Below are 21,663 nucleotides of genomic sequence, written 5' to 3'. Positions count from 1 at the left end.
GGCAAGTTCGTTCAAAGGGAGAGAAGAGCGGGGACTAGCTAGTTGGTTGCATTTAAAGGTTGCGATATGGCACAGGTACAATTATCTACTCCTTCAGCTCCTCTGATGACGATGACAGAGATGGTGCGTTGGACGCCGAAAAGACCCTCAGGCAGTCCCTGAAGCGCTCGTCCCACTGGATGCCATTCTCTGGCCGGAGAATGTCAAAGCCATTGGCGAGGTTCCTCCATTCCCGCTCCTTGGCGAAGCGCTCCTCTCGCAGCTCGCCCTCCGTCTTGGGTGGATCGTTCTTCTCCGTGGCCGTCGGCTCTCTCTCGCCTCGCACCAGGGTACGTGTATCCCGGAGCCGCCGCGGCAGCGCCTCGTACCATGAGGACCTAGCCTTTTCGACCTCTGACAACGTCTTGGCAAACGAGCTAGGATAGAAGCGTTCCGAATCGAGGCCCCAGTCGAGGTCACCGCCCTGCGGAGACTCGCTCCGGATCTCCAGCTCAGGAGGTGCATCAAAGGGACGCGCTGTCGACTTGTCGCCCAGCGCGACTTGCAGCCCAGCTTCGGCACCGAGAAGCACTCGATGACGCTGGTTGAAGAAGCCCACGATTCGCCGTGGCATCTTGGAGAACCCGACGAGGTTGACATAGTCGACAAAGCAGAGCGGTGGTTGCGCAGGAATTGCGCTGGGAGGGTCTAGGAGCCTCTCGTTCACGGCTGGGCCCTGCTGCTGCTGCTCATCTTGGTTCGTCCCCGCCGCTCTATTGTTCCTGTTGTTGGTAAAATTTTGCGGTGAAGCAAAGGCAGGATTGAAATTACGCGGGTTGATGCTGGCCATCCTGCTCGGCAAGGGAGCGCCGGCGCCGTCTGCTTCAGCCCCTTCATCCCCACTGCTGACCTCGCCGACAAAGGCAGTCTTGTCCTCGACTTCTTCCTCGTCAAACTTGTCATCGTTTGACAGCTCGCGCGCCAGCGGCTCATCGAGATCCTGACGGGACGGCGGCAACCTCGTCGTCCACCCTTGCTTTAGGCCCCACGTCCACTCCTTGTAAGCTGGTCTGCCGACAAGGACGATGCCTCCGTTGAGCTCTCGTTCAAGCTGCTCTTGAGGCGTTAGGGCAAAGGGCAAGGCGCCCGTTAGCGTCAGGTCGGGCTGATCCGAGGATTGAGTCGCCGGCGGCGTGGCCCAGGGCTCCAGACCGAGAAGCTGGCGCCTTCGCGCAAAGATGCGCTCCCTCAGCTCCCTTGCCAGGCCGCCGTGTCTCGTTCCATTCACCACCTCCCAGTCAATGGCGGCAGCCACCAAGATTGGCTGCGTTTCTCTGTCAGCATGAATCCCTTACATCATCATGGAAGAAGGATCCAGACACACCTTGACGTATTTCTTGAAGAAGAGCAAGCTCTTTTCGTAGTCGTCGTCGCCGGGGCTCCTTGCAGTGTAGACAAGGACCTTGCGCGGGTACTCTCGCGGAAGGAGCGGCTCGTCTGCCAGATGCTTGACCTTGTCCTTGTACTCCTGCCGGATCCTCTCGCACTCTCTTCGATCGTATATGTAGAGCGAGGCGAGAGTGATGGTGACGCCGAGGAAGATGCTTGTGTTTCGAGACGGCATCTTAGGCTGCCATGTCAGGACCGCCTTTGGCACGCCCATGAATCGAAGCGGCCGGAGAAACGCCGGAATTTCCCGAGGCGGTTGCTTGAGAGGAACCGCCCCCTGCGACGGCCCTGCCGGTCTGCCACCGCCACCGCCGCTCTCGCTCATAATCACTGCGTCGCAAGACTATCGAGAAGGCCTGAGAGGAAGAGGACGAGGAGAATGGCATCCTTCTCAAAATTTTGGCGGAGCAAGGCTCGTGGGGCACGTGAAGCAAGCAAGGAACGAGGGCCTAAAATTTTGAGAAAGTTGCGCCTCGCGCCCGGCTTAACCTGACCTGGGTTCATCCAACTGCGTGCGATCATGGCGAGCTCGGAGCCATCTTCGTCAAAGGAAGGGGTCGCACCACCAGCGCCCCTGGAAGACCTCACAGGGTACCTGGCGTACCTCCAGTCAAAGCTGCAACCACCCACGCGGACGGCCGCGCAACTTCCTGGACCCTCGGACCTCTCTTTCCACCGGTCCCTCGACAAGTCTCTCGCTAAGGAGCTTGAGTCCGCCAAGGAGACTGTCCTCTCCACCATCAATCAGCTTGTCGAATCGATCAATGGTGGAGAAGGGAGCGCTAGAAAGAGTGCAAAAGGGCTGGGAAAGTCTAGGGCGGGAAGTGGTAGCGGGCAGGACGGCAAGATCCTCCTGGAAGACCTGGTTGATGCAGACGCCTTCAGTCGCTCCCTCGGCGATGTCGTCGATAGCCTGCTGGAAAACGCAGACACCTGCCTCGACGAGTACCAGGGCAGAGTCAAACCAAGGGCGGCGCCATCTCGCAAGGACGTGCCCTCCGCTCGGCCCAACGACTCAAATGGGATCTCGACCCTGGGACCGCTCCCACCGAGGATTCTAAATGCCAACATCAACCCACTTCCACAGACGAGATTCGCAACGAAACCGGACAATAGCCGAGAGAAGCAATGGGAGAGAAACTTGATGCTGGGAAAGCCACATGCCAAAGTGCCCCTCACATGGGCACCACCACCTCCTGCCGACGGGGAGCCGGCGGCCAAGGTTGGTGTTCGGCAGGGCATGTACTGCGCAGAGGGCGATCCGAGGACCAATCCTTACTACTACGAAATTCACAACTTCTCAGCCCCAAGTCATGCGACTGAGGCTGTCCCCGCTCTCCCAGATATCATCCCCCCTCCTGCGATGGACATCAAGGCGCCGACAGGAGGCGAGCCTGCATTCACATGGATCGACACGACCGAGGGCATGTCAGGCCTCCTCGCCCATCTCAAGGAAGAAAGGGTCAAAGAGATTGCACTCGATGTCGAGCACCACAATTTCCGATCTTTTCAGGGCCTCGTCTGCCTAGTTCAGCTCTCAACGCGGTGGGGTGACTACATCATCGACGCTCTCAGCCCAGAGGTGCGAGCCTTTTCCGAGCGTCTCAACGACGTCATGGCCGACCCCAGCAAGGTCAAGGTACTGCACGGGGCCGAGCATGACGTCCTGTGGCTGCAACGCGATCTCGGCATCTATCTCGTCGGCCTCTTCGATACCTACCACGCCAGCAATGTGCTGGCCATGCCACAGCACAGCCTCGCCTACCTCTTGCACCGCTACGTGAGCTTCGAGGCCGACAAGCGCTTCCAGCTGGCAGACTGGAGGATTCGACCATTGCCCAACGAGATGCTCTTCTACGCTCGCAGTGACACCCACACGCTCTTGTACGTCTACGACTGCATGCGATTCGAGTTGAGCAAGCTCGTCTCCACTGCAGAGACGTTAGGAGGGAAGGATGCCATCGAACGGGTGTTTGAGCTGAGCAAGCGGACCGCGAGCAAGGTGTATGCCAAGGAAGAGTGGGACCCCAACGGAGAGGGTCGGGAGGGATGGAAGACTGTCTGGAAGAAGCTCGGTGCCGACGAGGCAGTCGGTGTGGACGAACGTTGGGAGAAGCAGGGCGTCGATGGACTGAACAGGACGGAGAGAATCTTTCGGGCGCTGCACGACTGGAGGGACCTTGTTGCGAGGAGGGAAGACGAGAGTCCACGCTACATCCTCTCGGCTCAGACGATGCTCAGCATTGCATCACGGGCACCCACCACCAAGGAGAGCGCATCTGCATGCCTTGGACCTGCCATCAAGAAGCGGGCGACGGACGTGGTGGCTGTTGTCGAAAGAGAGAGCAAAGCGTGGGAGGAGGTGCAGAAAGCAAGGGAGGCAAAGCTGAAAGAGTCATTGATGGGCGCCATCGCTGATGACGATGAGGAAATGGGCGTCGCAGTCGAAGGAGGGGCTGAAACTCTTCCCTTGTGGCCTCAGCAAGAGCATCTTCCGCGAAGCAATTCAGGCAGCTCCCTTGCTGCGTCCTTGTTCGGCGATACTGGGCACGAGCCGCTCCCTGCCTCCTCTTCAGGACCGTCGAAGCCGACATCGCTCTTCGGTGCGGCACCTCCGCGGCAGGCATCGACCTCGACGAAGGCGTCGACAAAGTCGTCCTCGCTCTTTGCAAGCTTCGGTCGCTCTTCCGCCGCGGTGGATGCCGTCAGGAGCATCAAGAGCGAGCTCGCGTCGGCTCTCAAGGGCATCCTTGGGCCGTCTTCCTCGTCGTCAAAGCTCCGGAGGGAAGTGGAGGACGATGGTGACGACGCAAGGGAAGTGCTCAGCGCTCCGGAAACGGTGGCATTCGTGCCAAAAATTGATCGGCGAGAGGGTCCTTCGACCTCGTTGTCGGCTTCCACTTCGACAAATGGGGCGAGACCGGCAGTCGAAGCGAGTAGAGCTGTTAGCGAGGCTGAGGAAGCCGATTCAGACAAGGACAGCGGAGAAGAGCTTGTTCAAGTGAGCAAGAAACAGCGTCACAAGGCGGACCGAAAGGAGAAGAAGAAGAAGCGAAAGGCCATCGACTTGCCGGCGGAGGTGGGGGGCGAGGAGTTGGTGCCACACGACTATTCAAAAGATATCAGCGTACTGGATCTTAAGGGAGGCGCGGCGTCAAGCACCAAGAGGCAGAAGAAGGAGAAGAAGAAGAAGAAGGGAGAGCGAGAGCGAGAGGCGGAGTCTTCGGTGGCGCCGGGCAAGGAAAGGAGGTACGCCAATGTCGGAACGAGAGACAGGAGGGAGATGGCCGGTGGCAAGAGCCAGAGCTTTGCCAGATAGGCAAGAGATGTTTTAGCTTAGAGCAACGCAAAAGAGGAGGTCCACTCCAGTACATTATCCCATCGCCTTTCTCACAATCTTAATGTCACGAGCAGATTTCATTGCTTTGTCACAACAGCTAAAGGGAAGTAAGCAGAGCCCATGACGGTGATCGGTACAAAGACGAGGTATCCAATGGTGCTAGAGGCGTTAGGGAGCCGTGAAGACGTTTGTAAGAGTGCTTTGGCCGAACGGGTAAAACGGAGAGAGTTTCGATGGATGCGTCACCGTTTTCACAGCTGCTGGTTGCGTTCATACATGGTGCGAGGATCTGAGTGCAGCGAAAGCTTTCTCGGTGAGGGCTACGCCGCTGTCATTGGCCATTTTAGGTCCATCGCCAGTCAAGTCGTTTTCTTCGTCTCCGGTCTCATCCTCGCTTTCAGACCGCTGCTCCTCCTCACCCTCGCTTTCTGATACCTCCGCCTCTACAATCTCCTTGTCGCAGTTTATATCAACGTCATCGCTGGACTGGCCTGAAGATAATGACGAGGGATTTCGGCCTTTGCCACGACAAGTCGACTCAGACTTCGTCTTTTTGTCAATCTTGTGATCGTGTCGTTCTGCACGGCGCCTCTTGGACGTCAGAGGAAATTCAGGACGACCTTTCCTTTTGTCGTTGTTGTTGAACTTCGAAAAGTTGGCCCAAGTCTTACTTGTTCTTCCGTCAGGTTGGTCGTCTGATTCACTCGAGTGACCGTCGTCTTCTGGTGTTGAGGAATTGCTTTTGTCTTCTTCATCTGTGTCATGGCGGTGCTCTTCAGTCCTTGCTTTCTTCTTCTTCTTCTTCTTCTTCTTCTTCTTCTTCTTCATTGCATCAGACGAAGCCAACTTTGTTTTACTTGATTCCTCTTTGCCCTTTCTTGTCGAGCTTTTGGTGGTCTTGACAGGAATTAGGGCCCACTTTTCCTCAGCCAGACGCTTCTTTCTGTCTAGGAGCCTGCCCGTCTTCTTGTCCCATTCGGGCGCATAACTGACTTTTGCATGAGGCCGTGAGGAACGGCGAAGTTGACGGACGCTTTCCAAGTCGCTGCTCCTTTGGCACCTGCGCTTCTTTTTGTCTGCTGCTTTCTTTCCTTTGTTTCTACTCGTTCTGTGTGAATGTTTCTTTTCCTTGTATCCATCCGAAGAGCTTTGCTCGCTTTCGTCGGATATCGAAATGATGCTTTTCTCGACTGAGACGCCCTTTTCCTCGAGAACGCGGAGCACCTCGGTCTCGGCCGCCTGGAGTTTGGCAATGGCCTTGTTGGCGAGGTCCCGGAACATACCTTTTTCTTCCTCCGTCTTTGGCTCTTCTTCTGTGAAGAAGGGCAACGTCTGGCTGACCGACACTTGGCATGGGTCTTCCTGATTGTTATCGCGCGAAACGGTCAGACGGATGAGAATCCGACCAGGCGCCATGACGGCCTATTGACGACGTTCTCGTGGAAGACTGTCGAAACGATGCGACGACCATTTGATAAATGTCGTGACAGGCTCTCTTCATTTTCCGAGCCGTGGCCCGAGCGCAAAAGAACAACGCGCAACCCTTGCTGTTGGACTGGACCTGACTCCACTACTAACTACTAACAACGCGCGCAGTCGATCATCAGATACGTACGCCTCACGCAAATGATGTCCGACCGAGACGCGACCTGACAATACGAGACAACGATCCAGAGGCGAGGCGAAGAGAGGAGGCGTCTGGCGCCACAAGATGCAGATCTACAATGCCCACAACGGGCGCTCCTTCAACCTTCAAGGACGCTTCAGCCTCGATGCCATTGCCCTTGCGACGCAGATCCCCACCGACTCCCTCATCTGCATGGCAAAGGACGGCACCCAGCTCACCGATGAGGCCATGGAGAGGATAGTCGAGCGGGAGGAACAGGCTGAGGGAGCCAGTACGAGTGCGAGCAAGCTTGGCTCGAACCTGGTGAGTGGCAACAATCGTCAGGGCGTGGCGCGCAGCCGCACTGATCTTCTCCGTCCTGCGCAGGAGTTCTTCGTCTTCAATCGCGACTACCTTTCGTCGGATCCTGACGTAGTGGCAGAAGATCTGCGGGAGCCTCCTGTGCTGGAGCCCCCAATCGATGGTGAGCTGGCATTCGCCCAATACGTGATACCGCCCATGACTCCCAGTGCTGAGCCTCTCTCTTCAGGCTTTGAAGCTGTGCATCCACCCACACCCCGCTCCCTCGATGGGCTCCTCGAATGGTCCTCCAGCATCTTGTCGACGGTCAGCATCCATCACGGCAGATCTCAGGAGCTTTTCAACAACATTTCAGCCATGGACAGGAGCGCAAAGATCGCCCTGGCCAACCTGCTGACCCATGCGAGGTCTGTCCGGGCTGGCGCGTCGACACTGCGAGAGTTTGCATCGAGGGAGCTTGATCGAATGGAGGGCCTCATACAGGGGCATGAACGCGACCTCAAGACCCTCAATCTAGTCCAAATCAACCCGCAAATCGTGCCGCCGGTACCAGATGGAAGAGGGCAAAGGTCGAAAGAGAGGACGCTGAGCAGCTATGTGAGCCCCGCCAAGATGGTGTCGGTATTCGAATCGTGCAACAAGCTCTACCAGGAGGTCTTGGACCAGTTGGGTAAGCTCTTTCAGGACGAGGCGACGCTAGCCGAAGATACCGAGTCCATGAGGGTCGAAATTGAAGCAACGAGCGTCACGCCCTCGAGCGAGTCACTTGAAGAGGCCACACAGGCCCTCTCGCGGGCAGACGAGCTGGAACAGTACATCCACCAGACGTGCTCACCCGACGAGAATGGGTGGCCCGCGGCAGAGAAGCTGGCAAACGATGACGAGGCCCTTGGTCGGGTCGAAGGTGCGATCAATGAGCTCTTCCTCCTCGACGAGGTGGCCAGACAGTCTGTCAGGAGACTTGCTGCCGACAAAAACGACATGGTGGACCGCTGTCTGCACGCGCTGGGCGACATCAGCGCTCTTCAATCGGACTTCAACGAGGTGTCGGCTTCGCTCTTGGCCCTTGACAGTGAGCTCAAGTCCAACCGCATGGACGGCTTCCGACATTTAGCTCGCCTCAAGAACATGCTTTGGGCCTATGGCTCGTCTCTCATTGAGATTGTGCGGCGGCGAGAGTTCACCAAGGCCTATCTATCGAGGAGTCAAGGCATGGCCGAGCTCATGGCGTCTCTAACCAGTATTGAGCGGCGCCGAAGATCCGATTTCAAACGTGAGGTTATGGGCCAGCTGCCCTGGGACGTAAAGGGTCTCGATGACACCACGCCTTCGCTAGAGATATCGACGGCTGCAACTGGCGAGAGCGCCGTGGTGATTGAGCGCGAAGACCTCGAAGCTTTTTTCAAGATGGTCGACGACATTGACCGCCAGATCTCCGGCGACGACTTCGTAGAGGGCCAGGGGCCGCTCCAGGAGACGAAGAAGGCGCTTCGTGCCCTCGTTGACAGGCTTGATAATTTCGAGGGCGAGTTCATGCGGCTGGTCGAGATGAATCTGCTCAAGCAAGGTGACTCGGATGAGGAGAGCATGGACGAAGACGAGGACGAGGATGAGGAGGCTCGGCTTTTGAGGCGCATCAGGTCTGCACCCTCGAACGGACATGCACGGGGCTGGAAGGTCGAGCGAGAAAAGATGCAGCAAGAGGTTGAGGAACTTCAGCGGCAGCTCGCAGATACCAAACGATCTGCAGCACAAGCACAAGACGAAGAGATCACTGCCCTCCGCAACGAGGCGAGCAGACTTCGAGCGGAGCTTCGGTCGCAGGAGGCGACGATTGATACAGAGCGCTCCGCCCATGAGGAAGCGAAGAGGCTCCTCGAAAACCTTCGAGCGGACGCAGAGACTGAAGAAGCTCGACGTATCAATATGCATGACGAGCTGCAGAGGCTCCGGGACGAAGTGGAAGAGGCGAATCGGGCCGAAAACCAAGCCAAAGCCGAGGCTAGTGACGAAGCAGAACGGAGCAGCGAACTCGAAACGCATTTGCATGAGATGCAAGCTGAGCTTGAAGAGATCAAGGCGGCTAAAGAGGATGCAAGCAACCGTATCGAGGCCCTCTTGAGCGAGGGCAGTTCAGCGGAGAGGGAGCTCTCGTCGGCCCATCATCGCATCGACGACCTCACAGAGCAGCTTCGATTAGCGCGTGCTGACACGAGAGAGGCTCGTGACCAGCTTCAGGAAGCCGAGGTAGCCAAGGATAAAGCCCTTCGCAGCTCTCGCGCAGAGGCAGACGGCGACCGTGCCATCTTGGAAGAGAATCTTAAGAGTAAGGAGAAGGACCTCGAAGCGACACGAGAGAGGAGCATCAAAGCGCAGGCCGAGGCGAGCCAGCAGCGACAAGAAGTAGCTTCGCTCAAGGGGCAGCTAGAGGCTGCCGACGAGGCCCACGACGCGCTCGTTCAGCAGCTAGAAGCGGCTAAGGACGAAGCTGCCGATGCAGAGATGGCCAAGCGTCACGTTGAACGACAGCTCGATGGCATCCTGAACCACACTCGGCCAATGGTTGCAAAGACGATTGAGCTGAGCCGCTTTGTGCGAGCTTTGCCGACGCTGTCGACCAAAAGCTCAAAGGAACGGGCTTCGAAAGAAGCGAGCGAGTCCGCACCCGCCGTTGATACGTCCCACGCCCTGACGACGCAGGCGAATACTGACGATCCTCAAAGAAGGGAAGCCTTCGATGCCTTTGAGGCCGACCCCCGCTTCGCCTCAGCAGAGGTTGTGCTAGAAGCGCTTAAAGCGGCCGAGAGCCCCTACGCCCAAGACGAGGCTCGCAACAAGCTCGACTCCGTGACAAAGTACGTCAAGAAGTGGATGAAGGCATACCGAACTCTCAATGAGAAGTACCGTGTGGCCCAAGATCTATCAAGGAAGCGCATCGCCTACCAGAGTTTTGCCGTTGGCGATCTCTGCCTCTTCTTGCCAACGCGAAACGATACAAGCGCATCGAAGCCCTGGGCGGCTTTCAACGTGGGATCGCCGCATCATTTTTTGAACAAAGAGAGCGCCATGGTTGAGCAGCGCAAAAATCGGGACTGGGTCCTGTCTCGCATAACTTCAATTTCGGAAAGGGTCACCAACTCAGCCGCTGGAGAGGAGGGCAACCCTTTCAATCTGCCCGATGGTATGCGCTACTACGTCTTGGACGCCGACCACGAGACTGTCAACACTGTCGGTGCTCCTGGTCCAACTCGACGAAAGACATCGGCATCAATTGGTGAGGCTGGCTTTAAGACGCAACCTCAGCTGCGGAGGTCCGAGAGCGTCCCTCGAGCGTCTGGATCTGCCTCTGCTTCTGCAGCGGTCGCGATAGATTCGCGTAGACAAGCGAGCGAAGGCCTTCCGCCTATTGGCGGCGAAGAAACCAGTCCGCCGGCGCTGACGCCTGAGAATGGGTCTCCCGCCCAGGGAGAAGCCGGCGGTGACGATGGCATCGCCGACCAGACCCAACGCACGTCGACAACCTTCCTCTCTACTTCGACGCCGGCTACTATGTCGAAACCCAGTGCGAATCCTCAGCGCCAATCTCTCTCCCGTGCTTCCTCCCCACCAGCCATCTCGGGCATCGCCAGAGCCTTTAAAGGGAGTCACTGGCCTTACGAGGCGTCCGGCAACGGTCTAACGGGAGGTACAGCACGATGGCCCCTGGCCTCTGAGCGAGAGCGAGAAAGAGGTTTGAACACAGCGGGTGGAGCGGGAGGAGGGCTTCGGTCGCCAGGAGGCATCTTCGATCTAGCCAGCCCGGCCTTTGGAACGAAGAGGAAGGCGGTTGGAACTGATGTAGGCATCGCTGCGACCCTTGCCAAACCGGCTGCTCGAGGAGAGGAGAGGCTGCCTTCCAATGCTATTGCTGCATTGCCATCCACAGCACGACTCCAGGAGCCTCCAAATCCCTTTTCGCAGAGCCCTGCCCCGGCACTGATGGGTGGCAATGCGCCAATGGAGGACTATTTTGCGCAGAAGAACAATAAGGGTGTGGAAGCCACTACTACTCCCGCGCAAGACAAAGGAAAAGGAAAGGAAGCTCGATCCGGCGAGGATGCGACTCTGTCGCAAGCTCCTCCAGCGAGGAGTGCTGGCCTCGCCGCCGGTCGGCGGCAGCGGAGAAGGCCATCCACGACGTCGGTAACTTCCTCCAACGCTTCCTCCGTGGGTGCTTTCGCGGTTAGATCTGCAGCGCCAAGGCCAACGCGTGCTATTTCGGGCATGACGATGCAGACTGCCCAAGGATCCAACTACTCGACTCCCTCTGTAGCGATCGGAGCTCCCAATGAGGCTGGTTCGTCTAGAGGCGAAGATGCTTCCCCGAGAGCAGGCAGCAGCACATTCTCGGCAGTGTCCTCATCAACTTCGCCCAGGATCAGTCATGACGGCAAGCCGGGCGGATCAGGCTTTTCCGTTCTCGCTCGCTCGCCCGTGTCCCCGCCGAGAGAGCCAAGAGCCGGACCGAGAAGATCATCGAACATACATCCTACCCAGACCCTCCCAGTCCGCACCCGAAAGACGAGCACGGTGAGCACCTCCGGCAACGTCAAATCGCCCTTGAAATTGTTTGGAAACCTTGGAGACTGGAGTGCGAGCCTGGGAAGGAGGAGTGGATCGTCCTCGACGCTGCATGCAGCATCACGCTCGCAGCAGCACGAAGATGAAGACGGAGACTCCGACGACGAGGGTAGAGGAGGATTGCTAAGCGCCAGCCAAAGTTTGCGAAGACTGCACGAATCAACATTCACGCCCCCGTCATGATCATGATCGATCTGTTTTCCTTCATCTAGTCAGCGTTGTTCATTCGCAATGTAAATCTGCTCTTCGATCTGCCCAAGGAAGAAAATAACCCTCGGTACATTTCTTTAACAAAAAGGATGGAGAATCGCCGTATTTGACAGGGATGTCGCAGAATTTATGTAGATGAGATCCCAAATTTGCCCAAAGAAGAGAGAGTGAAAGGAGGGGGAGAAGAGATGGAAGAAGGGGAGAGAAACGAAACACACATTCGATAAGGAATTTTTTTTTGGTCAAGTCTCTACACTTGCGTAGCGACTTGAGAAGAAGCATCATCGTCCTTCTTTGCTGCAGCAACCGATGATTCCTGCTGCGTGTCGCTACCGGCGCCAACTTCTGGACCGTCACCGCCATCATCATCGTCCTCCTTGGTCTCGTCATCTTTGGGTGCAGTTGTGCCGCCGCCAGGCAAGGTGATCCCGTGCTTTTCCCTGACGATCTCAAATGTCTTAAGCATCTTTCGTCGAGCTCCCAGCGCAGCGACGCCCTTCGCCTCGAGGGCGGCGTCGTCCATGAGCACCATCTCTCGCCAGTTGCTCCCTTCGAAGTTCGGCGTGTACTTGTGCAGCCTCAGGTGGCGCAACCACGTTGGCACATCTGAAATGATGTTGATGTCTGCCACATCTTCCTCGTTTGCCTCCTTTTGCGCGCCACCCTGCGTGCTGGTTGAGGATACATTGGTGCGCGCGCTTGAAGGAAGCCGAGAGGTCGTCATTCCCGGTGATCGCCGTCCAGCATTGGCGCCCATCGAGCCGGGCGAGAGCCCAGAGCCACCGAAGATGCCGCCGCTCCTCATGCCTTGTCCTCGGTTGGGAGCTCCAAAGCCTTGCTGCTGTTGATACAAGGCGGCCAGATTGTTGCCGCCAGCCGCCAAGGCAGCAATCTGCTGTTGAGATTGGATAATCTGCTGCTGCATCTGGATGAACTGGGCGGCGGACATGTTTCCTAGGCCGCCCATGGCAGCCATGGCATTCATCATCTGCATATTCATTGGGTTCCCCAGCCCGCCCGAGGGGCTCTGTAGTCCCGCAAGCGAATTCGGCGACATTTGCGCGAGGTTGAACGCGCCCTGTCCCGCGTTGGGCGACGCCGTATTGGCCATCGCCTGACGCAGAAAGTCATTCTGCGTAGAGTTCCAAGGACCCGGGGAGGCATTGGTAGCGGCAACATTGGGACTGGCATGTGGGCTCGAGTGGTGGTGGTGGTCGCCGGTAGCAGCATTGTACATGCCCGACAAGACGCCTTGGACTCCACCATTGTTACCCTGTTGGTTGCCCATCTGACCTCCAGACATGGGTGCTTGGGGCGACTTGCGGCGATACTTGCTCACATCATTGTCCAGCAACACGTTCCGGTTGCCCTGTCCACCGACGGAGGCGAGCTGAGCGGCGGCCGCCTCGAGGGTGGCGTTTGCATCGGCACCGCTGTTGTTTCCATCGTCGAACATTGGCATCAAGGGAGTATTGCCCATGCTGGCCCAGTTGCCAGACGAGGTGATTGGCGAAAGTTGATCGTCCAGAGGTCCGCTAGGGCGAGGGCTCTTGGAGGCCGCCGAGAGGCCGTCGGTCGACTTGGGCCGGCCCATGGCGCCTTCGGAGCCTGCACCGGCACCAGAACCAGAGCCACTGCCTCGCTCTTGGACCTGGTCCAGACTGCCTCCCGAGAAGTTACGACTGCCATGTTCACCTGCGAGGGTGCCGGGGGCCGAGATGCGGTTAGCCTTGAGTTTGGCGCGCTGAGCTGCGAGTGTGGCAGCAGCCTCAGCGTGACCAGGCGAATACATGGCGGCCGCATTGGGGCTGAGGAAGCCAGCAGCGTCAGACGACTGTCGGTAGCCGCGGTTGTTGGGTGAAGCAGGCGACTTCATGGCGCTAGGGCTCTTGAGCCCGAGGGAGGCCAGCTTCGCCTCCATCTGCTCAGCCATTGAGCCTGACTGAGGGTGCGAGGGCGAGAGAAGGGCCGACATGGGGTCGCTCCTCGCCATTTGCTGAAGGACAGTGATGAAGAAACGAATCTGGACCTGCGTTGATTCCTGCAGCAGGCTGTAGAGAGCCGCCGTACGCTCAGCCTCGGAAAGAACGCGGAACCCTATGTGAAAGGAGTCAGATTAGGCTGCTTTGTCCAGGCTAAAGGAGAAGACTCACACTGCTCAATGGCGCTCAGTTCCTCCTTGAAGTTTTGGTCGAGGGAAGCAGCAGCCATCTCCTCTGTGTGCACAAAAAATCTCGTCAAACGCTGCCTGTACATCACGTCACCAAATTCATCAACCTACCAAGAGTGGCCTCGTAGTTCTGCAGGTCTTCAAACCACTTGTCGATGGCGTCGGCTGATCGGAACAGGTCAATTCGATGGAACCACAGTGGGTGTGCTAGCGAATACACTCACACTCTGGGGTCCCCTGCTGGGCCATACCGAGAAGCTCCGAGCTAGGCCTGAGACCTCGAGCGCTACCTGGCGTGTTTGGCATGGGCATGGTACCCATGCTCGGGCTCCTGACCGGGCCCCCAGGGCCGCCTCCAGAGGACTGCTTACCGAGCGAGTACCGGTTCGAGCTCGGGTTAGTGCCTCCGACCGGCGACGAGGCACGACCTGGCGAAGCGGGGGGTCGAAGCGAGCCAAAGTCTGACATGATCTGGTGATGAGATGAGCCGACCGCGATGAGCAAATGCCAGCGCAAAAGAAAGGAGAGCGAACAAGGACCTGAGAGAGCAAAGCCCAGCGACGATTCAAGCACCGCCCAAGCTCCACGCATGCAGCCCCGCCCCGCTCTGCCTATGGCGTCATGCGAGACTCACTGTCGTTGCTGTACGTGATAAAAGCTCCTTGTTCCTGTAAGATAGCTTCTCTGAAGCTAGCGGTCCAGATCGAGCGAGCCTACTTCGACGTGGTGTTGATATGTTAGTGTTGTCGCTGACGAAGAGAAAAAGGCACTCCTGAGAATGGTTTCTGAGGCAGGCAGATAGGCAGACAGACGACTGTCGACAGGCGAATGGAGGGGCGACCGGCGCGCTGACGAGGTACGACCCTTGGCGCACAGCAGGTGGGAGATGGAGGAAAGAGAAAGGAGACGAGGGGCACTGGGGCAAGAGCGAGAAAGAAAGAGAGAATAATAACGGGCGACGCGGCCAGCAACGCTCACAACGTGTTTTTTGGTGCTTTACTTTTAGCGCACAGAAAAAATGCGCGCTGCAGGCACGGCGTCACTCTCAAGCAACGATATAGCGTGTTGGAAGATCAATTCCGCCGACAGTGCTCAAAAGGGCCGTGCCCTGACTGGAGCTTCACTCCTTCATCACCAGTCGAGTGAGCGCCCTCTGTCTGCCACTATGGCCATGGCGTCTGCTCCAGAAACCTGGGTCGCGACCCTGGGAATGTTTATCATAGACATATTTAGATTCGAGGATCCCCAGACAGGCCAGGATCTCGGCGACCGAGGCCTCGGCGACCAGATCGGAGGGGGCGGGACCTACTTTGCGATCGGGGCCCGGGTATGGTAGGTCTAAATGGGCTCCCTTCCTCCCATTGCTGTCGGCCCCGCTGACCCTTGTATACGCCAGGCTTGACCCTGAGAACATCTCCATGACAATAGATCGCGGATCAGATTTCCCGCAAGCTATTCAGGATAAGCTCAATACGTTTTCCAAAGGCAGCAACGGGCTTTGGCGATGGCGAGAGAGGAAGCAAGGAGGAACAACAAGGGCCGTCAATATATACCGTGGCGAGCAGAGAGGGTTCGAGTACCTTTCAGAAAAGATCCGCTTGGATCCCATCCACCTGCTCGAGGAGGCGGCTTCGAGTGGAAATGTATCTGGGAAACTTCCTCGTTTTATCCACTTCATCTGCTCGCCTCAGCGGGCACTGCAGATCGTGGACCAGGTCGACGAGCTCAAGGACCACTGGAATGATGGACAGCGGCCGAAGCTCGTCTGGGAACCTATTCCGGACAGCGCGAAAGCAGAGAATCTCCTCGACTGCATCAGTGTCATGCAGCGTATCGATATCATCAGTCCGAACCACGAAGAGGCTGCTTCTTTTCTTTCTGTCTCCCTCCAAGACATTCTTTCACCCGCGTCTGTGCTCTCGACGGACCACATCTGTGCGACGCTCGCCAGAAGGCTCGCCGTCGGCCTCGCGGAACGGTGTCCTCCTTCGTCGAGACCCCTTGTCTGCATCCGTGCGGGCAAGTACGGCAGCGCAGTACTGGTCCCTTCTTCGGCTGCTGTGGAGGACAGCAAGGACCAAATGGGCTGGGCAGAAGCCTATCACACGGAAAGAGATTCGCACCGTGTGGTGGATGTCACAGGCGCAGGCAACGCATGGCTGGGCGGTTTTGTTGCTTCCCTCGTTCTGCATGATCAAGAAAAGCGGCAGAGACGGTCTTCGGAGAGCTGGAGTTTGGGTGTGGCCTTGAAAGCGGCAATGGTGGGTTCCGTTTCCGCTTGTGAGTCTGCGATTCTCGCTGCTAGCATTGCGTCGGAAGGAGCTCACCTTCCTGGTTGATCGCAGCTTTTATCGTCGAACAGCAAGGCCTTCCTGACTTCAAGGAAGGAAAATGGAACGGCGAAAGCCCACAGGAGCGGCTGGTTCAGCTCGAAAGTAGAGCGCCCGTCAGTCTTGACCTTCATTGAACTTTCATAATGTGTGTTTCGGTCGCAATGAGGCGGCTCCTGGTTAGTGAAACGGTAGATTTTTGCTGTTTTGAGAGTTATATGACAAGTATACTTTTACGCAGTGTAGCAATCTGTGTGATGCTCCTGCGCGGAAAATCCGACTGCATGTTTCTTTCGCCTCCATTCGCCTTCATGTCTTTTTGTCCTTCGTTTACCACATTGCCCTTCACCACTGCTTCTATTCGATGGCTGCCTTCATGGTCATCACAGATCAGAATGCGGAAAGGGAAAAAAGAAAGTATGCTGACCAGGCGGGGTCGCGGCCTAAAAGAGAAAAAAGAATGATGGAAGTGGGACTCGAACCCACGCCTCCGAAGAGATTGCGATTTTTGTCCATGCTCTTAGCAAGGACCGAAGATACCTGAACACAACGCAATAACCACTATGCCATTCCACCGACAAGTTACTTCTATTCACCCTTCTTATTTATATAAATATTCGCCTTTTCTGACTCTTGTCATCTTCATCATCGCCTACCATCTCGCTCGCCTTCTCGTCCCTGGCTTTGTTTTTTTTATTTGCCGACATGATGCCAATGACGAGCCGGTAAAATCTTTCGTTCTCTTCGTGCTCCTTGGTTCCTTTCCTAATTGTCTTCCTGCTTTCTATCAATTCACCTTCCCTTAACCGTGCCCACCCTGCTACATCTCGCTTGTCTTTACTCTTGTTGGGCTCCCTAGCATCCCACGCGCGCTTGCAAGCGAAAATTCTGCAAGACCTGCAACGCTGCCGGTCATTCTACCCGGCGATGCCGTCAACAAAAGATGAAGAACGACACAATGCCTCTCACAATCGCGGAAAATCTAACAATTCATCATGCTGGCACGTCGAACGCTTTCCAGTCGAATATCACCCCCGCTATGCGACCCACAGAGCATACTCGCGCCAACAAGCGCCATCGGGACGAGACGTCCCAGCTTTCCGAGGATGGGTCCTCGAATCTTTAATGCATTTCGAGACCTCTCTTTACTCTCTTCCTCTCCTTCTTGTATCCCCATCCTTTTCGATTATGCCATGGAGGTCCCAGAGCCTTTTCATGCTCAGCGCTCACGGTAGTCTCTTGGAAAGGATTGTAAACAAATTCGCAGGCGGCTCAAAGAATGAGAACGAGATGGCAGGGTCCATGAAAGAGAGGGAAGAGGCGCGTTTGATACAGTCGCGACGACCATGAAGAACAAAATCTTTCCATGGTAATCGAAGAGAGCAGAATCAGCAATTGCATGAGTATACGCGAGACAATGGGGTAGTACATGTATGAGTGTAAGAACAATAGCAAGGTCGTTGTCAATGGAAGGAGCGGAGAAATCATTGTTGCTGAAAGACAAGTCAACCCTGCCTGGCTTGCATCCTGGCGTCCTGCGCTAAGCTGCTAGTCCTCACGGGCGACTTCACCGACGAAGACGCTAATGCCGGCGTTGATCCAGTCACGATGCCCAGCCTCTTGTTGTAGCGATCAATCTCATACTGCTGCAGGCCGTCCTTGCCAGACCAGTTCGCACTCGAGCTCCTGGGCCTCCTCCTTGCCCTAGCTTCGTGTTCCGATTGAGGAGGAATCATCTCTTCGAGGGGCACATTGCCCTGCGGAACGCCAAAAATTTCATCGGCGTCGATATCGGCCTGCTGAAGCAGCGCGGCTTCGAGGCCCTCTCGCGTCTCCCACGGCTTGTGCTTGGCTCGGCGCGCAATCGTCGCCTCATCTTCCGAGTCGCTGTATTCGGACGGCGGTTCCTCCAACTCGATGTATTCCTCCTTCTGTGGCTTCTGTGGCTTCTTTGGCTGCGAGCCCTGCGCTTGAGCAGGTTGCACGACACGACTACCCGTTCCTTGGCGTTGCGGCTGGCCATGAGCTTGGGTTACTTGTTGGCTGGCGGGGCGTACAAGGTTGGTTGTCGTAGAGGTAGACGCTTTTGCCATCTGGAACACATTCTGGTTCGAAAAGACTGCCTGCTGTTGGCTCGACTTTGTACTCTGGGCCTGTTGAGAGGCAGGCTTCGACGGCATCATGGGACGTGCGCTGGCGCTGGGCTGGCCGAGACGAAGATTTTGCTGGCTTGGTGGCTTTCCAAGTTTATGGTTCGTTGTGGAAGCGGATAGCTGAGCAGCAGCCTTGACAGGCACGGCTGCACCTTCATTCGACTTGCGCTTCTTATTACCTGCCGTCTCAGCATTGTTGCTGGCATTGACAGCCGGGCGCTGCTGAGCAGGGGCTGTCGCTTTTGGCTTGGTTTCTTCTCGTTCACGTTTGCCCGTATTGCTAGCGGCCGCCTCTCTCGCCTCCCTCTGCGCCTGGATCTGCTTGAGCCGCTCTTCCCTCTCGCGTGCCTTCTCCGTCTCCTTCTTTCGCGCCGCTTCGGCCCTGATGACACTCTGAGGCTTGCTCGACGAGGTGTGCGAGGTATTAAGGGCTGACGCTGGTCGCGGGAGTTCGGCAGGCTTCGACATCCCAGCCTTTGCCCCGGCGCTGTTGTGAATCGTTTTCGGGACGAAGCCAGAACTGCTCGAGATCGAGTGAGGCTGCGACGAAGTTGTTTGGGTCGACGAGCTCGATTGGTCGCCGGACGCAGATGAAACAGGTACCGGAATCCCCGGAGGCAATCCGATGAAGCTCTTGACCTTGCCCAGCCAACCGCTGTTGGCCTGGCTCGTGCTAGACGACGGAGGCAATGTGGAAGGCGCCATTTTGGACGGTAACTTGATCGTATGAGAGCTCTGAGCTGCATTTCTTGGCATTGCCGCCATCGGCCGAATCATCGAAGCCCCTGGAGGTCGCGGATTGTTGCTAGGCCTCGTCTGCGAGTGCTGCTGCTGTTGCTGCAGAGGCCTTGTGGAGCTGGCAGCAATCTCCTCCAGCAAAAGATCACCTTCGGACCTTTCGTCATCGGCGCTGCTGCTCTCCTCTCCTGAGTCGGTCGACACATCATCTTCAAGATTGTCCTCTTCCTCTGGGCCATCAGACACCTTATCTTTCGCGTCTGGCTCCTCTCTGACGCGACTGTTGGAGGGTCCCTTATCAGGAGACAGCGATTTTGAAGGAGAAGGATCGACAGCTGCTCTTGGCTGGGCTACCGCCTTGGGACCTGGCGAATTCGCTGGCGTCGTTGAGGCAAGAGGTAAGCGCGAAGGCTTTGCCGGCGATGAGCGCGCTGTTGCTGTCGATGTTGCTGCGTTCTTTCCAGGTGAAGCAGGAAGTTTCAATTGGCCGGCCTCGCTGCCAGGGACCGCACCTTTGGCCTTTGTTGGCGACTTGGGCAACCTGCTGCTCATCTGCGAGGCAAAGCGGCCCAAGACCGGGCTGGTCCATCCCTTCTGCCCGAGGCCAACCGCATTTGTCGTCGACTTCTGCGACGCCGGCTTTGAGTAGGTCTCGATCTGGGAACGCAGGCTGGCAAGGGTGGCCTTCGCTGACTGCTGACTTGTCTGAGCCTCCTTGGCCGAGCTGGTCTGTGGAGACACCTTCCGCGCTTTGCTAGAAGCGTCTGTTGGCGTCTTCTCGGGCGATGAGGTCTTGGTTGCGTTATCGACCTCCACGACGCTGTTCTTTCGCTTTCTTGACGATGATGATGATGAAGACGATGACGATTCGGCAGGGACTTCAGAGCTGGGCGGAGATCGAGGGGCGGGAGAAGGCGCAGCCGTTCCCGCTTCACTGTTTGATGGCTCTTTACGATCCTCCTGCGGACCACTCGACTTCTCTTCCTCGAGGCTATTCTCGCTTGATGCCATCCTGAGACTCTTGGAGAGGAAGCTAGACTTTATAGTCGTCGCCATTGTCGCGGGCTCCGGTGCTGTTGCGACCACGTTTGCCCTTTTCGTCGTGGAGAAAGAAGAGAGGGCGCGTTTCGTCGAAGTCAAAGTTGTACTCAAAGGCTTGCCCAGACCAAGGTCCTCCATCATCGACACGACGGGACGGGTCGACGCGGAGTCGTCAGAGGCTGGGACCGAATTCGAGTCTTGCTTGTTCGTATGATCGACAGATGGTGGTCTTGCATCACTAGGCCTGACGTCGGAAGAGGGCGGCGACTGCGCCACTTCGCCCTTGATTTGGATCTCAAGAGTCTCCTTTTCCGCATCAATGTGCGTCGTTTTCCCATTCGGTAAAGCTTCTGCTCCCACCTGGTCTTCGAAGTCACGATGTGCGCCCACTTTTGTCCGCGCGCTATCTTCGTCTTCTGCTGGAGCATCATCTTCGTTTTCCTCATCTTCGCTCCCGCAAAACTCGTCGTCGCCATGGCCAGTCAACCGAGCCAAACTCTCCTCAAGCTTTAGCCTGGCCTGGAAAGACGCATTGTCGCGCTCGGCCTTGGTGGGGCTTTGCGGGGGAGGCGTAGACTCTCTCGGCTCGTCGCCCTCCTCGACCTCCATGGAAGGCGTAGCTTTCCCCTCATCAAAGTCTTCCCTGCTCTCTTCGAAATGGATGCCATTTTCTTCGTTGCCGGCACCATCCGTCGCGGAGACAAAGGCAGTCGACGCAAAAGAGGCCTCCTGAACCGCGCTTGCCTTGGAAGAAGCCTCAGCCGGTTTGCTCTGGCCTGTCTTCTTTGCAGTACTAGCGTTCCGAGCTGTCTGTTTAGCTGTTGCCTTCCCTGTGGTGGTTTTACCTTGTTTCTTTACTTGTGAGGGACCAGCAGCTGAGACGGGAGAGCCTTCTTCTGTCACATCGGAGGACTTGACCTTCGTTGATGCCTTCTTTGCGTTCTCTTTTGCCTCGAGGACCCGTTTTTGGAAAGGATTGGGAAGCTTCTCTATCAACTGGCTCTTATCCGCTCTACTTCTGGTCGAGCGGAGTAGTCCACTGCTGCTGCTGTTGTTGTTGTCAGAGGAGGAGGCCTGTCGTCCGTTGGTGTTTTCTTTGTTGTTATCGGCTACCAGTGGCACCCTTCCCACGTCGTCACCTCCAAAGGGATCTGGTGACGGTTCTCTAGGCTTGTTTCCTTGTTTCTTCGTGGCCGGTTTCTTCGTCTTGTGGGCAATGCCTTTTTTACGAGAGGGCGTCTTGAGCAGATCGCCGGCCATTTGATGCACGTTGCCAGTGATCGTGTCATCCTCTTCCGACTCTCTGTTTCGACGTAGTCCAAGTCGAGGTCAGCATTGGATGCTACAATGACGCAAATAGTCAGGCTTGAGACTCACTTGTAGTGCTTGTAAGAGACTTTCGCGTGATCCACCATAGCCTCAAGCCAGCCATGTCCTCCGTTGGCGACAAAGTCGTTGAGCGTTTCCAAATTGGCGTACCTTCGCAGGTCGTTGACGTGCTCAAGGAGGTTCCTTTGGGTCGTGACGTCTCTAGACGACGAAGACCCCACCATCGTGGCAGCTATCTTGGATGATGAAGCCATGATGCGTCACGGCGGCGACGCTGAGCTCGAGGGGTGGATGATGGTGAGCAGTGGGGGAGAGAGAGCGAACGGGTGAGGGCCAAGTCGAAAATCCAACACTAGGCCTACTGCAGACGGGTGGAG

The 21,663-nt window shown here is 56.8% G+C and overlaps 7 protein-coding genes and 1 non-coding gene across 8 annotated transcripts; 3 read left to right on the top strand and 5 right to left on the bottom strand.

Annotated features, from left to right (window-relative positions):
- Positions 1–27: 27 nt before the first annotated feature.
- Positions 28–1,782, bottom strand: FA10DRAFT_275870 (hypothetical protein). The gene is made up of 2 exons (XM_025523292.1): positions 1,364–1,782; positions 28–1,303 (listed from the first exon to the last, which is right to left on the bottom strand). The coding sequence occupies exons 1-2, from the start codon at positions 1,751–1,753 to the stop codon at positions 86–88; spliced, it is 1,608 nt and encodes a 535-aa protein (XP_025375366.1). The 5' UTR covers positions 1,754–1,782; the 3' UTR covers positions 28–85.
- Positions 1,783–1,925: 143 nt separating this feature from the next.
- FA10DRAFT_268383 (hypothetical protein) lies at positions 1,926–4,862 on the top strand. The gene has a single exon (XM_025522306.1). The coding sequence runs from the start codon at positions 1,949–1,951 to the stop codon at positions 4,745–4,747; it is 2,799 nt and encodes a 932-aa protein (XP_025375365.1). The 5' UTR covers positions 1,926–1,948; the 3' UTR covers positions 4,748–4,862.
- A 2-nt stretch (positions 4,863–4,864) lies between these two features.
- FA10DRAFT_268382 (hypothetical protein) lies at positions 4,865–6,252 on the bottom strand. Its single transcript, XM_025522305.1, has one exon. The coding sequence runs from the start codon at positions 6,182–6,184 to the stop codon at positions 5,039–5,041; it is 1,146 nt and encodes a 381-aa protein (XP_025375364.1). The 5' UTR covers positions 6,185–6,252; the 3' UTR covers positions 4,865–5,038.
- Positions 6,253–6,341: 89 nt separating this feature from the next.
- Positions 6,342–11,675, top strand: FA10DRAFT_243517 (hypothetical protein). The gene is made up of 3 exons (XM_025519310.1): positions 6,342–6,698; positions 6,762–6,858; positions 6,925–11,675. The coding sequence occupies exons 1-3, from the start codon at positions 6,480–6,482 to the stop codon at positions 11,496–11,498; spliced, it is 4,890 nt and encodes a 1,629-aa protein (XP_025375363.1). The 5' UTR covers positions 6,342–6,479; the 3' UTR covers positions 11,499–11,675.
- Positions 11,676–11,765: 90 nt separating this feature from the next.
- Positions 11,766–14,645, bottom strand: FA10DRAFT_254187 (hypothetical protein). Its single transcript, XM_025519721.1, has 5 exons — positions 14,330–14,645; positions 13,920–14,166; positions 13,807–13,860; positions 13,679–13,741; positions 11,766–13,622 (listed from the first exon to the last, which is right to left on the bottom strand). Exons 2-5 carry the CDS (start codon positions 14,161–14,163, stop codon positions 11,776–11,778), a joined length of 2,208 nt encoding a protein of 735 aa, XP_025375362.1. The 5' UTR covers positions 14,164–14,166; positions 14,330–14,645; the 3' UTR covers positions 11,766–11,775.
- Positions 14,646–14,737: 92 nt separating this feature from the next.
- FA10DRAFT_243514 (Ribokinase-like protein) lies at positions 14,738–16,306 on the top strand. Its single transcript, XM_025519309.1, has 3 exons — positions 14,738–15,027; positions 15,092–15,975; positions 16,041–16,306. Exons 1-3 carry the CDS (start codon positions 14,861–14,863, stop codon positions 16,160–16,162), a joined length of 1,173 nt encoding a protein of 390 aa, XP_025375361.1. The 5' UTR covers positions 14,738–14,860; the 3' UTR covers positions 16,163–16,306.
- A 180-nt stretch (positions 16,307–16,486) lies between these two features.
- Positions 16,487–16,601, bottom strand: FA10DRAFT_t38. The gene has a single exon. It is a non-coding gene; the product is annotated as a tRNA-Leu (tRNA).
- Positions 16,602–17,392: 791 nt separating this feature from the next.
- On the bottom strand, positions 17,393–21,617 carry FA10DRAFT_156128 (hypothetical protein). Its single transcript, XM_025518128.1, has 3 exons — positions 21,335–21,617; positions 20,318–21,260; positions 17,393–20,263 (listed from the first exon to the last, which is right to left on the bottom strand). The coding sequence occupies exons 1-3, from the start codon at positions 21,538–21,540 to the stop codon at positions 17,531–17,533; spliced, it is 3,882 nt and encodes a 1,293-aa protein (XP_025375360.1). The 5' UTR covers positions 21,541–21,617; the 3' UTR covers positions 17,393–17,530.
- Positions 21,618–21,663: the final 46 nt, after the last annotated feature.

Source organism: Acaromyces ingoldii (genome assembly GCF_003144295.1).
Source record: "Acaromyces ingoldii strain MCA 4198 unplaced genomic scaffold FA10scaffold_5, whole genome shotgun sequence".
NCBI classification, from domain to species: Eukaryota; Fungi; Basidiomycota; class Exobasidiomycetes; order Exobasidiales; family Cryptobasidiaceae; genus Acaromyces; species Acaromyces ingoldii.
Note: the sequence above shows the minus strand (reverse complement) of the source record. Positions and strands in the feature narration are given on the sequence as shown.